The sequence below is a fragment of the Montipora foliosa genome, chromosome 7, assembly GCF_036669935.1.
Source record: "Montipora foliosa isolate CH-2021 chromosome 7, ASM3666993v2, whole genome shotgun sequence".
NCBI classification, from domain to species: Eukaryota; Metazoa; Cnidaria; class Anthozoa; order Scleractinia; family Acroporidae; genus Montipora; species Montipora foliosa.
In genome coordinates this window covers 40,406,506-40,424,005 of record NC_090875.1, presented here as the reverse complement: position 1 = coordinate 40,424,005, position 17,500 = coordinate 40,406,506, and the positions used below count along the sequence as shown (strand labels likewise).

The following is a 17,500-nucleotide window of genomic DNA, read 5'->3' as shown; positions in this document are numbered from 1 at the left end:
CAAAAAAGAAGAACAAAAAGTGGTGCTAATTTGTAGACGACAAAAAAGCTAAATTAACGAAGCAAAAAAATTAACAAAACCCCTAGAGGGGCCCTTAAACATTGTAAATCATAATGAGCTTCCCGGTCAGGACCTTTGAGTTCATCTAAAACCCAAAGGCCTGACGAAATCCAAGAAGAGGGCCTCAGAACGGTTGATCATGTAGGAACGTACTCTATGGGAAAGGAAACTAATTATAACAAATTCTGTTTTTTGAATGAAATTCCTTCCTTTTATTTAAGCCGTGGGGTGCTAGAGAGAACAGCTGAGCACTCCAATAAGCCTCTTTTGTAATTAAAAGCCTATCGATTTCTTCAGAGTTGCATGAGGCCTGCACCTGATCAATGCATTGAAATGAAAAATCATCTAGGGTATGTGGGATTTTGTTAAAATGCACTGCTACTTCGCAAGTTGTTTTGTTTGTAAGCATAGCAGACTTGTGATTACGGAGCCTAATTCTAAAATCAGTGGTGGTAGATCCCACATATTGCAAGCGCATTTCTTGCAAGAGGCTAAATAAATAACGTTTTTAGAATCGCAGGAAAGACTGGAATGAATGGTGTATTTTTTTTTTCCGTCTTAAAACTAAGGAAAGATTTAGATTCCACAAAGAAATTCTTACAAAGGTCGCATCTATTTCTATTGCATTTAAAACAACCATTGTTGTGGTGATCCGTTCGTCCCTCTGCGGCGGTTTTCAAGCGGGATGGTGCTAACAATTCTTTAAGGTTTTTTGACCGACGGAAGGCTGGTATGACAGAGCCTCGAGGGAAAAGTTCTTTTAATTTGGGGTTGGATTGTAGAATAAACAAGTGCTTTCTAATTATGTTACCAACATCGGGTAAATTTGGATTGAATGTAATAACAAACGGAAATAGTTTCTTCGCTTCTTTTTCACGAGTTCTAAGTAGATCATTTCTAGAAATGGCGGAGGCTTTGGAGAATTGATCATTAACTAATTTAGAAGGATAACCTTGATTGAGAAGGTACCCTTTGTACTCAGCTGTTCTCTTGGCAAGAAAGGTTTCATCAGAGCAATTTCTTTTCAATCTTGTGGCTACTCCGAAAGGAATGGCCTTGAAAACATGCTTAGGATAGCAGCTAGAAGGTGGAAGATATAAATGACTGTCTGTAGGTTTAGAATAGACGTCTGTCCTAATAAATCCATCGATAAAGTATAATGTAAGATCTAATACATGGAGCTCACGCTCAGAGTAAACTAACTCAAATTTAATAGTAGGATAGAGAGAATTAATGTAATCCGTAAATTTATGTAAAGCAGGAAGGCTTTGCTGCCAAAGATCAAAAACATCGTCACCATATCGCCACCACAGGGACGGCTTTATCTGACTGGAAAATTTAGCTTGGAGATCGATTTCGCCCATGGCAAGATCGGCATAACTGCAGGCATTCTTTGGACCCATAGCTGTGCCATGAATTTGAAGAAAGAAATTATCCTTAAAAACAGAATGGTTGCTTTTCAAACAAATTTTCTCAGCTTCTAAAATGCAAGTAGTGGATGGAAATTTATTTTCTCTGGCATTCAAAGCTTTCCTTACGGCAGTAAGACCAAGTTTGTTATCGATGTTTGGAAACATTGAAACTACATCCCACGAAACCAGTAAGGTGCCAGTTGGAAAAGGGCCGCTAGTATTAATTAAGGTCTTCTATTTTGTTAAGAAGATCGGTGGTGTCCTTAATAAATGATGGCAGTTTTCTGGCAAGTGGTTGTAAATAAAATTCAGTAAAGGCCAATTGCCGTGCCACAGCAAGATGTGATGAGTCTAAGCGGGTTGCCTGTTTTATGGGTTTTGATATTTCCCAAAGCAACTCCTGGTTTCGATTCTTTATTCAATACCCACTTCGCTATTTCAGGAGAGATCTCACCTTTTCCGAGCCATTTAGAACACCAATTGCCTACTAATGACAAATTTTAGCGGTAGGATCCAATTGCAAAGGTTTATAATGCAACTGGTTATTGAGTTGACCAAACATTTTTTCCTCGTATTCGTTTACATCAATTAATACAAATCTAGAGCCTTTATCCTGTATACGAATAACTACTTCAGAGTCATTTTTTAGTTCTTTAAGGGCAGTCCGTTCTTTTTTAGAGGGGTTATCCCTAGCTTGCCTAATGTTCTCAGGATTAACTTGAGTTATTTTTAGCTAATGAGCGGCGTGACACAATCTTTCTACAAATTTACCATCGATAATACCGCTAATAATCTTGGGCATTTAACAAAGATCTTCATAGAGTACACCTCAGTACTTACAGAACAACTAGGATCAACGGATGAACGAGATTTGGAGCCAAAAAGACTCTTCTTTGCTGTTGGTCGTTGAAGCACAGAGTCTAAACGATCGTTAAGCTTCTGGTTGGCCTTCCTCAGTCCCGTCAGTTCCTTCAGAATTGATTCCATTGGACTTGGGGTCGCGTCTTGCTGTGTTGGGGCCTCATCTAAACAACCTTCCCGCGAAGCCATCCTTGCTTTATTTGCCAATCGATTAGACAAGAACCACTACGCAAGCGAATGATCGGAGAGCAAATTCAAATGACGCGCAAAAATAAGTGACGGCCGTTTCAAAACGAGGCACTCGTGCGCAGTAATGGACGGAAGCACTGGTTCCAAGGGTCACTCGCTGTTTACTCGTTCGAGACCCTCCAGTTTACAGAGGTAACAAGTTACTCCTTAGAATTTTTAAAGTACCAATTTTTCGTGTGTGATTACCCAAAGATAAACGTGTAGCTTTTGTGACAATTACCTTCATTTTGCGAAATCGATGATAGTTATTTAACAATAATATAATCATTTTCAAGTACGTTGTTTATACAGTGACATTTAGTTGCGTGACGACCAATTCTAAATTCGGTTTAACCACAAAGGAAATGATAAGAATGTTTCATTGATTAGTTACAGTTATCAATAGCCAATAGGCCTTTTGACTAGTATTATTCAGCTTACAGTGATATACTCATGGTAGCTTTGACACTTAGTTTTAAGTTGGCAGAAATATTAGGGTTACTCTGCGATCAGACTGGTTTTTGGTACTTGAAGACACATTTGAGTCACTTGCTGCGATATATTTAAACTCTAATGATAAATCTAAATGCTCCAATAAATCTAAAGTTTGTTGAATGTTTTGTCAACTCAGACAGTGGTTATCATTCTGTTTTACAGTGCGACGCGCCTTTCCGTGGTCAGCAGACAAAGTTTTTTTTACAAATTGTTTGCCAATCAGGATGTGTGAATTTGATTGACAGTCACGCCTCCTTGCAGAGTTCGCACAGTTGTAAGTTGATCGCCGTTGCATGGGTTGTTGAGTTGACGTATTTACACGTAATTGTCAAATGTAAAAGTTTGCTGGGTAGGCACGGTAAGGCGCGTTGCACTGAAGCACAACCTTTGCGAAATAAACCAGATCCCGAAATGTTTTGTCGGGGCATTTTTCTTTGTAAAATTTTAACAAGCAAAAGCTTATAGGTGAAACTAGAAGTCACGTCTGTGGGAATAGTATGCTGGAGTCATAGTCGGGGAATCTTGTCACGAAACGAGCTGCACTTCAATTTGAAAGAAATGGAAAACATTGATTCAGTTACTGAAAAGGTAAGCATAGTACGTTTCCGGGTGAGTCCGTCTTCGGAAACACGACGTAAAGAATCCTGTATGTTTAAGCAGACGGAATTGCTGCGGAAATGCGTATGAACACAGTCATTTTTCTCTTTCGCGTTTTACGTTGTATCCGCCCTGCGGAAACGTATCGGAAATGTTAAATTCCGATTTTTCGCTACTTTTCCGAAATGCGGAAACGCCTTTTTTCACCCTGTGATTAGTTAAATGAAAAGCGTTCGTTAATACCGTGAGGATTAAGAGTGCCGATTTGGAAGATGAATTTTTGTTCTAGATTCTTGCGCCTTCCCGTCGTCCCTAGATGTAGGGAAAAGCCGCAGATAGCCATGTGTTCTTTGGAGTGGTAAGGGAGATTAAAATGACGAGCGACTGGCTTAGATGCATCTTTGTCATTCTTCTCAACATCGCGAAGGTGTTCGCGGAATCGGTCACCTAGTCGTCTACCTGTCTCGCCAATGTATAATTTATTGCATAACGTACAGGTTATGCAATAAATGACATTTGCGGAGCTACAAGTGAAACGATCGGTAATCTTAACAGATCGCTTAGGTCCCGATATCTTGCTAGTGTTAACATTTTGCATCTTGAGCGCGCGCATTTGAAAGTGCCGGGTTGCTCGTTAGTTTTGAGAGCGCTTCTAACTAAAAAATTGCCCACGTTTTTGTCGCGTTTGAATTAAATAAGTGGAGGTTACGAAAAGATTCTACCACTCTCGGGATCATTTTGGAGTAATTTAAAATTATTAAGAATGATTCTTTTGACTGCGTGATTATGAGGATGGAAAGTGAGGGTGAATGGAATTCTGTCATTCTTATCTTCTTGTGACGTTTGTAGTGTTGACTGTCGATCAAACTGTTGGGCGCTGTGATGCCCGCTTTGACCACAGCGACAGGATAGCCACGTTTTTCGAAGAACTGGCACATCTCCTCTGATTTGCTGGAAAAATCGGAGTCATCACTACATAGACGTCGAAGTCTAAGAAATTGAGAATAAGGAATGGAGTTCTTGACATGTGATGGATGTGATGATGAATACAACAAATAACTGTGAGAATCTGTAAGTTTGTAGTGTACACTGGTACATAGCGAGGTGCCACTAATAGAAACTTTGATATCTAGGAAAGCCAATGAAGTTTCCGAAATTTCCCAGGTATATTTAAGAGCCGGATGAAAAGAATTGACGGAGGTTATAAAATGATCGAGTTCTTCTCTTCTGGATGAAATAGCGCCGATGCAATCGTCGATGTAGTGGCCGTAGAGTTCAGGTTTGGGGCCGTCAGTACTGATTAAAAAATTGGTGTTCAAACATATCCTACAAAAAGATTGGCATAGCTAGGTCGCATTCTTGTGCCCATCGCTACACCATTAATTTGTTTGTAATAGTTGCCGGCGAATGAAAAACAATTTAAAAAAGCGTTAAAACTAGTTCGGCAAGGCGGAGGATCGTTTCCGAGCTTGGTTCTTTGACAGTGCGTTGATCGAAAAAGTGTTTAAGTGCTTGAAGACTTTCGCTATTGGAAATGACTGTGTACAGAGATAAAATGTCCATGGTGAAAATGAGTTTGTCTTGTCCGGAGAAATTGAAATCGCGGAAAATTTTTAGTGCGTGTGTACTGTCTTTAATGTATGATGGCAAAGATTTGACGATAGGCGTCATAATCCTGTCTAAGTAGCTAGAAATGAGTTCGGTGGGGCAACTACTGTGGGCAGAAACGATAGGGCGACCTGGGTTGTTAGGTTTGTGAATTTTAGGCAAGAAGTAAATGCACGAAGTTCTAGGGGTGTTGATGATGAGATTAGTGGCAGTGTCCGGTAATTCTTGATTAACTCTGAGATTCTGAATGGTGTCTTTAACAAGTTTTTGATTTTTCTAAGTGAGATCTTTCTGGATTTTGGCATAAAACGAGGTATCCGAAAGTTGCCGCAAAGCTTCTTTTTGGTAAAGGTCGGACCGCCAAATAACTACCGCGCCGCCTTTGTCGGCCGATTTGACAACTATGTCATTGCGTTTACTAAGATTTTTAAGCGCCGCCCACTCTTCCGAGGAAAGGTTGGAGAATTTAGTGTTACGATTGAATTTAAGTTTGTGAATGTCGTGACGGCATTTCTTGGTAAAAAAATCTAAAGAGGCAAATTGTCCCTCTGGGGGAGTATATTTTAGATTTGCGAACTTGAAGTGTTTCAAAAATATCTTTGTTAGAAGTGTCCGAATCGTCCTCTTTGTCATGAAAAAAGGCTTTTAACTGAACGCGGCGAAGGAATTTTTCAACATCTTGCTTAATAGAAAATTCGTTGGTGCGTTTGGTAATAGGGACAAAATTTAGGCCCTTACTGAGAACAGATTTCTCTGAGTCACTAAGCGGAAGATTTTCTGGAATTGTAACTACGGTATTATGGCTATGCAATGTAGTGTCGTCCGTAATTTGCGGACCTATTAATTGTTGAAGTTTTAGAGTCTTGGTTTGGTGTAAATGGTCAAACAGTCCAGAAATAAGTTTTCGGATTTTAGCGCGAATCGATGGTAATAAAACTGCTGGACAGATTTTGGACAGTTCGGAGCGGCACTGAAGATTTTGTTTGTCAAGTACGTTTCGTTTTTGGCACATGGCTCTAATCGTGATCCTCATAATATTACGTGAAAAAGAATTTTGCGCGCATCGAATTTGGTGAAGACATTGATTCGAGTCAGAGAATGTAGACGCATAAAAGTTGGATAATGGAACCAAAAGGTCGAGACAGTAGAAAGCAAATCGTTATCTTGAAGAAGATTACGACATTTTTTAATTTCCAAGACTTGTTTTGATGTTACGAACATCATCTTCAATTACAACCGGAATATTTGAAAAACCCTTTGCACTATATAACAACTAGGCGAAACATACATAAACATTTACTAAGCTCAGAACGTTGTCGTCAAACTTGCTCTGCGGATTGTTTCGAAATCCTTGATTCCGCCCCTACTAAATTTCAACTTAAACTTAAGGAGGTTATGCATATAAATTGGGAAAAGCCTAATTTAAACCAACAAGTTCATCACGTCACCTGACACTTACGCTTTAGGCTTTACATTCTTTCAAACACTTTGTAACTCACTCAAACATGTAATTTTGTCACTTAATCATAATTAATTATGCATGTTTCGCCTAATTGTTGTATGGTCCTGGCTATTATCTAAGAGGTATATGCTGCCAAAACCCGGTCAAAAGAAACCTACCGTATACACATACAGAGACCCAAACGTCAAGCACAAAGAGCTTATCTGCCCAGCTGTTTACCTAAGTAACCTGGACTAGGTAAATCAATTCGATCTTTGACGCAACAAATAAATCACTAGAAGAATTCATTTAATAAGAAAATTGTTCAAATTTTAGTAAGTAACCTTGAAGATCATTATTAACACTAAGAAGCTTAGGTTATTTCCAGTTGAGTTCCTTGAAAACGCCAGTTTTGAGTGAGGCAGAAGACAGAGGTCAATGAATGAGTCACTAACCCAAAAGAAACAAAAAATCACACCCCGTAAGTCGACCATTGAGAAAGAAAACTACTAATAAAACAAATTTCTACTTTCGAGCTAAAACACATTGCATGTAGGTACTTAGAATTCTGATTACCGATCCCGCTGTTTGTGATATTATTTGTTGCTCGGATAAATCGTTGATATTCGTCCAGGATTATCAAGAGGGTATAGCATTACAAAAGCCCTAGATTAACACGGAGACACGTAATCTGTCAAAGTTGAAGAATGTTCCGCCCACATCATGATTTAAAGACTTGGGACGAAGTCGACAAGCGCTATTAATATCGTAGTTCATTCCTTCGAAAAACAAAGTACCCATTGAGAATCCCGTAGAAAAGGTGGAATCAGGTAGGTTTTTAGTAAAGGGTAGTATTATGGTTTATCGCACACTTTTTGTTTAGTGATCATAAAAAAACTTCCAGCAAACAATTCTTGGTCTAATTATTGAAACAATCAAAGGAAGACAAAGTGAATGAATCGCACCTTCTGGCTCCGCGAGTGCTCGTAAAAGAATGGAAAAAACAACTTCAGTTTTAAAGCAGGGCTCTATTTCCAAAGGATCTTGATTTTAGCAGGCAAGTCAAAACTTTAAAGAAAACGACAAAACTTTTAAGATTATAAGACATCTTTCGACAGAAATTTCTGTCAGCTTCAGTTGATTAATGTACAAAACGTTAGATAAATCTTAAACTATCCTTTTAATTCTCTTATTGTCACGTTTTATGTACATTCCGTTGTTACTAGCATAATTAGCACTTTTTCCTACTTATAAATTCAAGTTCTAACGCTTTGTACATTAATCAACTGAAGATGACAGAACTTTCTGTCGAAGCATGTCTTATAATCTTAAAAGTTTCCTCGTTTTCTTTAAAGGGCCCTATTTGATGAAAAACTTCAACCTGGTATGTCGTGGGTAATGGAACCAAAAGGTCGAGACAGTAGAAAGCAAATCGTTATGTTTTAGAAGATTACCACATTTTTTTTTTTATTTCTAAGACATGTTTTCATGTTACGAACATCATCTTCAGTTACAGAATATTTGAAAAATCGTTTTCACTATATAACAACTCGGCGAAACATGCATAAACATTTACTAAGCTCAGAAGGTTGTCGTCAAACTTGCTCTGCGGATTGTTTCGAAATCCTTGATTCCGCCCATACTAAATTTCAACTTAAACTTAAGGAGGTTATGCATATAAATTGGGAAAAGCCTAATTTAAACCAACAAGTTCATCACGTCACATGACACTTACGCTTTAGGCTTTACATTCTTTCAAACACTTTGTAACTCACTCAAATATGTAAATTGTTTCACTTCATCTCAATTAATTATGCATTTTTTGCCTACTTGTTATATAGTCCTAACGGTTTTTGAAATAATCTGTAACTGGCGATGATGTTCGTAACATCGAAACATGTTTTGGAAAGAAAAAAAAATGTTGTAATCTTCTTAAAGATAACGCTTTGCTTTCTGCTGTCTCGACCTTTTGGTCCCATTATCCACGACATAGCAGCCAGATATGAAGGACGTTTTCAACTTTGTATGTATAGTGATTAAGAAGAGTAAAACCCGCAATAGGATACTGTAAATAATCACACGCAATGTTCACGGATCTCCGAGTTTCGCAGTAAAAGTTTGGCAAACTGTATTACCTTTCTTTGCCCTCTATGTTACTGGAGTTTTTTAAGAAGCTATACTACTATTTCGTGACCTGTCAAATTGCAGGAATGGTCCACCGTTAATGAATTCAATGGGTGTCAGTAAAGAGGTGACTGGGTTGTGTCAACAATATTGATTTCCAATGTAAAAAGAGTGGAAGAATGGGAAAAACAAATCCTCTTTTTTTGTGTATGTGTATTGCAACAATTGACAAACTGTCATTGACAGTTTTATTCTACAAAGGCTAGCCTGCAAGAAGGCTCCCAGGGGTTCGAGGTACATGAAGAGCATGCTTGGCTGCTCGAAAGCAAACGCTAAACAAAGGGAAAAAGGTGCTGTCAGATACGGTTTCACAGTCAGTGGCCACGCCTTGCTATTATCTAAGAGGTATATGGTGCCAAAACCCGGTCAAAAGAAACCTACCGTATACACATACAGAGACCCACACGTCAACCACAAAGAGCTTATCTGCCCAGATGTTGACCTAAGTAACCTGGAGTAAGTAAATCAATTCGATCTTTGACGCAACAAATAAATCACTAGAAGAATTCATTTAATAAGAAAAGTGTTCAAATTTTAGTAAGTACCTTTGAAGATCATTATTAACACTAACAAGCTTAAGTTATTTCCAGTTGAGTTCCTTGAAAACGCCAGTCTTGAGTGAGGCAGGAGACAGAGGTCAATGAATGAGTCACTAACCCAAAAGAAACGAAAAATCACACCCGTAAGTCGACCATTGAGAAAGAAAACTACTGATAAAACAAATTTCTACTTTCGCGCTAAAACACGTTTAATGTAGGTACTTCGAATTCTGATTACCGATCCCGCTGTTTGTGATATTTGTTGTGATATTTGTTGCTCGAATAAATCGTTGATATTCGTCCAGGATTATCAAGAGGGTATAGCATTACAAAAGCCCTAGATTAACACGGAGACACGCGATCTGTCAAAGTTGAAGAATGTTCCGCCCACATCATGATTTAAAGACTTGGGACGAAGTCGACAAGCGCTATTAATATCGTAGTTCATTTCTTCGAAAAACAAAGTACCCATTGAGAATCCCGTAGAAAAGGTGCAAACAGGTAGGTTTTTAGTAAAGGGTAGTATTATGGTTTATCGCACACTTTTTGTTTAGTGATCATAAAAAAACTTCCAGCAAACAATTCTTGGTCTAATTATTGAAACAATCAAAGGAAGACAAAGTGAATGAATCGCACCTTCTGGCTCCGCGAGTGCTCGTAAAAGAATGGAAAAAACAACTTCAGTTTTAAAGCAGGGCTCCATTTCCAAAGGATCTTGATTTTAGCAGGCAAGTCAAAACTTTAAAGAAAACGACAAAACTTTTAAGATTATAAGACATGTTTCGACAGAAATTTCTGTCAGCTTCAGTTGATTAATGTACAAAACGTTAGATAAATCTTAAACTATCCTTTTAATTCTCTTATTGTCACGTTTTATGTACATTCCGTTGTTACTAGCATAATTAGCACTTTTTCCTACTTATAAATTCAAGTTCTAACGCTTTGTACATTAATCAACTGAAGATGACAGAACTTTCTGTCGAAGCATGTCTTATAATCTTAAAAGTTTTCTCGTTTTCTTTAAAGGGCCCTATTTGATGAAAAACTTCAACCTGGTATGTCGTGGATAATGGAACCAAAAGGTCGAGACAGTAGAAAGCAAATCGTTATGTTTTAGAAGATTACCACATTTTTTTTTTATTTCTAAGACATGTTTTCATGTTACGAACATCATCTTTAGTTACAGAATATTTGAAAAATCGTTTTCACTATATAACAACTCGGCGAAACATGCATAAACATTTACTAAGCTCAGAAGGTTGTCGTCAAACTTGCTCTGCGGATTGTTTCGAAATCCTTGATTCCGCCCATACTAAATTTCAACTTAAACTTAAGGAGGTCATGCATATAAATTGGGAAAAGCCTAATTTAAACCAACAAGTTCATCACGTCACATGACACTTACGCTTTAGGCTTTACATTCTTTCAAACACTTTGTAACTCACTCAAATATGTAAATTGTTTCACTTCATCACAATTAATTATGTATTTTTTGCCTACTTGTTATATAGTCCTAACGGTTTTTGAAATAATCTGTAACTGGCGATGATGTTCGTAACATCGAAACATGTTTTGGAAAGAAAAAAAAATGTTGTAATCTTCTTAAAGATAACGCTTTGCTTTCTGCTGTCTCGACCTTTTGGTTCCATTATCCACGACATAGCAGCCAGAAATGAAGGACGTTTCAACCTTGTATGTATAGTGATTTCGAAGAGTAAAACCCGCAATAGGATACTGTAAATAATCACACCAATGTTCACGGATCTCCGAGTTTTGCAGTAAAATTTTGGCAAACTGTATTACCTTTCTTTGCCCTCAATGTTACTGGAGTTTTTTAAGAAGCTATACCACTTTTTCGTGATCTGTCAAAGTGCAGGAATGGTCCACCGTTAATGAATTCAATGGGTGTCAGTAAAGAGGTGACTGGGTTGTGTCAACAATATTGATTTCCAATGTAAAAAGAGTGGAAGAATGGGAAAAACAAATCCTCTTTTTTTTGTGTATGTGTATTGCAACAATTGACAAACTGTCATTGACAGTTTTATTCTACGAAGGTTAGTCTGCGAGAAGGCTCCCAGGGGTTCGAGGTACATGAAGAGCATGCTTGGCTGCTCGAAAGCAAACGCTAAACAAAGGCAAAAAGGTGCTGTCAGATATGGTTTCACAGTCAGTGGCCACGCCTTGCTATTTTCTTAGAGGTATATGGTGCCAAAACCCGGTCAAAAGAAACCTACCATATACACATACAGAGACCCACACGTCAACCACAAAGAGCTTATCTGCCCAGCTGTTTACCTAAGTAACCTTGAGTAAGTAAATCAATTCGATCTTTGACGCAACAAATAAATCACTAGAAGAATTCATTTAAGAAGAAAAGTGTTCAAATTTTAGTAAGTACCTTTGAAGATCATTATTAACACTAACAAGCTTAAGTTATTTCCAGTTGAGTTCCTTGAAAACGCCAGTTTTGAGTGAGGCAGGAGACAGAGGTCAATGAATGAGTCACTAACCCAAAAGGAACGAAAAATCACACCCGTAAGTCGACCATTGAGAAAGAAAACTACTAATGAAACAAATTTCTTTTTTCGCGCTAAAACACGTTGCATGTAGGTACTTCGAATTCTGATTACCGATCCCGCTGTTTGTGATATTATTTGTTGCTCGAATAAATCATTGATATTCTTCCAGGATAATCGAGAGGGTATAGCATTACAAAAGCTCTCGATTATTGCGGAGACACGTGATGTATCAAAGTTGAAGAATGTTCCGCCCACGAGTCTCATGATTTAGAGACTTGTGACGAAGTCGACAAGCTATTTATATCGTAGTTTATTCCTTTGAAAAACAAAGTACCCATTGAGAATCCCGGAGAAAAGGTGGAAACAGGTAGGTTTTTAGTAAAGGGTAGTATTATGGTTTATCGCACACTTTTTGTTTAGTGATCATAAAAAAACTTCCAGCAAACAATTCTTGGTCTAATTATTGAAACAATCAAAGGAAGACAAAGTGAATGAATCGCACCTCCTGGCTCCGCGAGTGCTCGTAAAAGAATGGAAAAAACAAATTCAGTTTTAAAGCAGGGCTCTATTTCCAAAGGATCTTGATATTAGCAGGCAAGTCAGAACTTTGAAGAAAACGACGAAACTTTTAAGATTATAAGACATGTTTCGACAGAAATGTCTATCATCTTTAGTTGATTAATGTACAAAACGTTAGATAAATCTTAAACTATCCTTTTAATTCTCACATTGTCACGTTTTTTGTACATTCTATTGTTACTAGCATAATTATCACTTTTTCCTACTTATAAATTCAAGTTCTAACGCTTTGTACATTAATCAACTGAAGATGACAGAAGTTTCTGTCGAAACATGTCTTATAATCTTAAAAGTTTTGTCGTTTTCTTTAAAGGGCTTCAGTTGATGAAAAACTTGAGTCTTCGTACTGTCTTCATTACTGTAGGTGACTTTCAGAACGAATTCTATGAATAAGTGGCGGGGTATTCAGAAGATGAGCTGTACTTTTTTCTTTTTCTATTTTTTACTTTTTTGTCTGCACTTTTAGTGGAACACTTCTTATTCTTACTGATGTTAGTCTTTAGAAATCTATATTTGTGAAAGAGCAGTCGCTGTGTTATTTTAATAGGATGACGTGGCCAGTATCTTTGAAACCGCAGCTGACAACACAGGCCCTTCGTGTACCTCGAACCACTGAGAGCCTGCGCGCAGGCTAGTCTTTGTTGAATAAAAGTGCCAATTATTATTCACAATTGTTGCAAAATAGGAAACACGATTTGATTTCTTTTCTTCCATCCGTTTTATGTTGGAAGTAGATATTAGGGGCTTTAAGCAAATCACTACGGCGACCTCTACTACGGCGGTCGTGGATGCGGAGTCCTGGGGAGAGTACGTCATGCACACCTCTAACAGTTCGATGTAACATGAAAAGTAGGTTTAGCTGTTTACTAAATAATTTGTAACAATGTATGTTGCGTCTTTTTCATCTGAACTGGAGGGTGACACACCTCAAACAGTTTGATGTAACGTGAAAAGTAGGTTTAGCCGTTTACTAGATAATTTGTAACAATGCATGTTGCGTTTTTTCACTTGAACTGGCGGGTTTTTATTCTCTTTAATCATGTTAATAGCCGATAAGAGGCCGTCCTGGCCTGTATTAATGCTTCGAAAAGGTTACGTTGGAATGCATAAGGCCACCTAAGCCGGAACGGCCAAAATTCAGAGACTTTGCCGAGTGCGCTGCAAAATGTACGTGTACATGTATATATTTATGTTAATTCTTATTCCAGTAAAGGACCAATCGACCCTTAAATGACGGCAAACTGTGATATAAAGTTGCCTTAATCTTTCTTTTTTAAAATATGATTGTCTGAGTCACAAAGAAGTGTTGTTTCTTGTATTGTACATCGTTTAATGCTCCTTCACCCAGTAGCGGTTTTGTTCTTACAAAATCCTCCCATGCAACGATTACTTGCAGGTATAGTGCACCCAACTAAACCCTCAATTCTTTCTGGACAAGGTTGTAGAGTCGCTAGAACCTAGTTTAATGGCCTAGCTCCAATGAGTCTCCTGTAGGGGAGCATTCCAACTAGTAAATGGAAGATCATACGTTTGACTACTTCGATGGAGCACTCGCGGACTGTTTTTCCGAGTTTGCCTGCGACATTACCGATGAATTCATATTTCTTCCGCCAATGAAGTTACGGCGATCGCGTGGAACCACTGGCGGGAACGAACGATAGTCGTTTTCTATTAAAAAACTAACATGACAAAGCTTTAAAAAAGGCAAAATAAATTATAATACAAAAGGAGTACTCAAACCTGGATAAAAATTCATTATAGCGAGAAAATTTTGTTCAGTGCACTATAAAATAAATCGTAAGATCTTTTCCAAAGTGGGGTCAAAGGGAAGAAAATTAGATCCCAATAAAAAGGTGTAATCCCAATAAAAATTTGTGAAAGTTCTCTTAAAAACTCGTTTAAAAAAACCCACCATAATCTATTAATTCCTAATTGAATTCGATCTAGATGATGCTATTTTCTTTACAATTCACTGTCGCCTCGATTGCCCAATGCACACAAAAATTAAACATACGTCAGCGCTATTGGCAAACAGAATTAAGACTAAACGCTTCAGCGTCAGTGATTAAGATGAGAAGGCCAAAGGAAAGTAAACCCAAGCAACTACATCATCTGTCAGAGAGTAACTTAAAGTGCTACATATTCCCTATGATCATTAGCCCTAGTAATCGAAACGACCAGTTGCGCTTAATGCTAAGAAATCGTGTTGTTGAATTGATATTTCACCGCCTTACAGTCTTGAATTTAATTCTCGTGAGTTTTGTTTTAGGTCGATGAAGGCACATTTGTGACAACAGTTTTCGAGGACACCCAACGAGCAAATTACCCAAAAAGCCTTTGAGAGACATGCCTAAGCTCCTTGTAATGTATAAAGACTGTCTAAAGCGATATTTTTCTAACCTAGAAAAGTCTGATCTGTTCGGATATCTTAGCTGAAAATTAAAGTGCCTGAAAATTTTAGGGAATGATATCTTCATTTCAGAAAATGCTAGCTAAACGTTACCTTCCAAGAACTTTAACCGAACCATTATTAGAGCAGTTTGACTGTCCCGAACACATATTTCCCGGAAGATTATCGTTGGGTGCCCCTGAGTTTTCACAGAACTTGCGATAACTCAAGGTTTGCAAACAATCACGCCGGCGATATATCGCAAATCCTACCCAATGTAGAGTTATTATGCCATAAATTTATATTGTAAAAAATAGAGATCAAGGTTGTTTTGAACGGGTCCAAATACCTGACTCTACAAGGGAACGTTAACAGCTGGCAGCAAGTGGAAATTTGAGAAATTTGCAATTTCCTCGGAGCAAACTGCAAAGTGGCGCGCAAATGAACAACTGGCTTTACTGTAAAATATAATTTTCGGTCCTACATATATGTTTCTTGCATCAAGTTGTATATTTTGATGTCTCCCATCCAGATACTAACCCCTCCGGACAGGAGATAACTTCATCGAAATTTTGTCGTGGAAGTGTCAGACTCAAAGTACACGCTTTGATTTTCTGTGAAAAAGAAGTTGAACCTCATCTCAAGCCTCAATCCAATGTTTCTTGATTCCCATTTATTTTCTTCAATCTTTGTGGGTTTACTATTTTACATAATGCGTTCTGGGAAACAAAACGCAGTTCAGTTGGCGGTTATGGAATAAAGCAATGTGCCAAGTTACTGCACTAACACAGGTACGCAATGCGTACAAATTTTTATATATTTTCAATGCATGATTTGAAACCAACATGTTAATCGATTAGCTGGCCAAGCTCCACGACCGAATTTCCACTCAAACACTGTCAGAGCAACCGAGACTCGCGTTGACCTGGGAATTTCCTAAGAAATTTCGCTAGTAACACCGTTGGCTCAAAAGAGAATCTCGCTGGCATAGAAACGCACCGTGCAGTGAAAAAATGCGTCGGTTTTACAAACCTGAAAAAGGATGTTTTTTATCGAGGGAGATCTCATTTACATATGCCCGATGACAGCCCTGTTTAATTAGATCCAATCAGACATTTTTGCGCCAGTGAATTGTTTGGCACCGAACAGACATTGTGTCGCTGCTACTTGTCTCCTAGTGTGTCTCGCCTTAATTAAAAGGTGCTGTCAATAGTAGGTTCGTGTTATTCAGACTAGTAGGGCGGAAAGAAGACAGCAACCGGGTAACATTCAGGTTTGGAGACGGTATGTTTGTCAGTTATAGTGACGACTTGAATAACAGGACAACGAAACGCAGAATCAGTGAATCACGTTCAACTTACGATTTCAGTGTTGAAGCCGAATAATAACTATTTGCTCCATTGAAGAGTGCATTAGAATAATCCATCACGAAAAGCGAACCGTCGAATACTCGTAGTACTGCTCTAGAGCTTGTTGTTCTATTGAGGTGTAAGAAAATAATATTTTGCATATCTGTCAAAACTGTTGTTTCGTCTTTATTTGACAGACTGCCATGGCTCACAACACTGTCCTACACATTGCACTGTGCCTGTTGGTTCTTAATTCCTTGTGCTATCATACACTTGCCCGCTCATTTAAAGAGTGTACTTGGAAGAGAGAGGACGGCAAAGATCAAGGTGTCATAGAGGTGAGTCATTCAACTATCGGCTAAAAGGTTAACGGAACTTAAACAATCCTTGATCCCTGAACTAAGTAAACTGAGCTGCTGGCTGAAAGCCAACAAGGTTAGTTTAAATGTTGCCAAAACTAAGCTTATGATTATTGGGTCAAGGCAGAGATTGTCTGTCCAAAATGAAGCTGTGGGGCGTTACCATAGATGCTCAACTTACTTGGTGCAAACAAGTTGAAGAAATATGCAAGAACGTATCCTCAGCTATAGGCGCCCTGAAACGGGTGCGACCCTTTATTCCAAAAGAAACTGCCATTTACATTTATAATGCTCTGATTTTGCCATGTTTCCATTATTGGAGCCCGGTTTGGGACTGTTTCAGTGGCAACCTGAGTGATAAGCTCCAAAAATTGCAGAATCGCGCAGCTAGAGTATTTACAAAATTGCCTTTTGATACGAACTCGAACCACCTCCTAACCACCCTTAACTGGCAGAGGCTATCAATTCGACGAAAGAAACGGAAAGCCTTAATGAATGGACATGGCCCAGATTATCTTCAACTTATATTCTGCTCATGCGCAATTGAAATCACGCTCTTGTGAGAAAATGGCAGATCGGTTCCCCGAGCTGTCAGAGAATGATTCGACATCTTTATTTGATCGAAAGAACAGTGAGAATACTAAGAAAGGAACAAAATTTCAACATATTTCGAAAGTATCTGGAGAAAAGAAAGGTAGACGAAGAGTCACTAGTGTCATCGATGCGAAGGACAGGTTTACCAATGCATATGTACCGAAGAGATTTTATGCTGAAGCCAGAAAAAAGAATGGCGAGCTTTACGCCAAAGCTTCACTTGTCGGGATACACTTTGAAAACTGTGAAATTCTTCAGCTTTGTTGATGCCTAGACTATTAAACGT

At 38.3% G+C, this 17,500-nt stretch overlaps 1 protein-coding gene across 7 annotated transcripts in view; it reads left to right on the top strand.

Annotated features, from left to right (window-relative positions):
• Positions 1-7,449: 7,449 nt before the first annotated feature.
• LOC138010976 (collagen triple helix repeat-containing protein 1-like) overlaps positions 7,450-17,500 on the top strand; it is a 28,864-nt gene continuing 18,813 nt past the window's right edge. Inside the window, exons 1-2 of one of the 7 annotated variants that reach the window (XR_011124608.1) lie at positions 7,450-7,532; positions 16,459-16,599. Coding sequence is in view for 1 of the 7 variants with exons in the window: in XM_068857999.1 (XP_068714100.1) it covers positions 9,527-9,568; positions 16,459-16,599 (183 nt within the window). In the remaining 6 variants the exon portion in view is untranslated. Of the gene's footprint in view, positions 7,533-9,511; positions 9,569-9,823; positions 9,927-10,129; positions 10,154-12,288; positions 12,312-16,045; positions 16,197-16,458; positions 16,600-17,500 lie in introns of those variants that run through there. The other 6 variants (XM_068857999.1, XR_011124609.1, XR_011124612.1 and 3 more) reach the window with 6 other exon arrangements.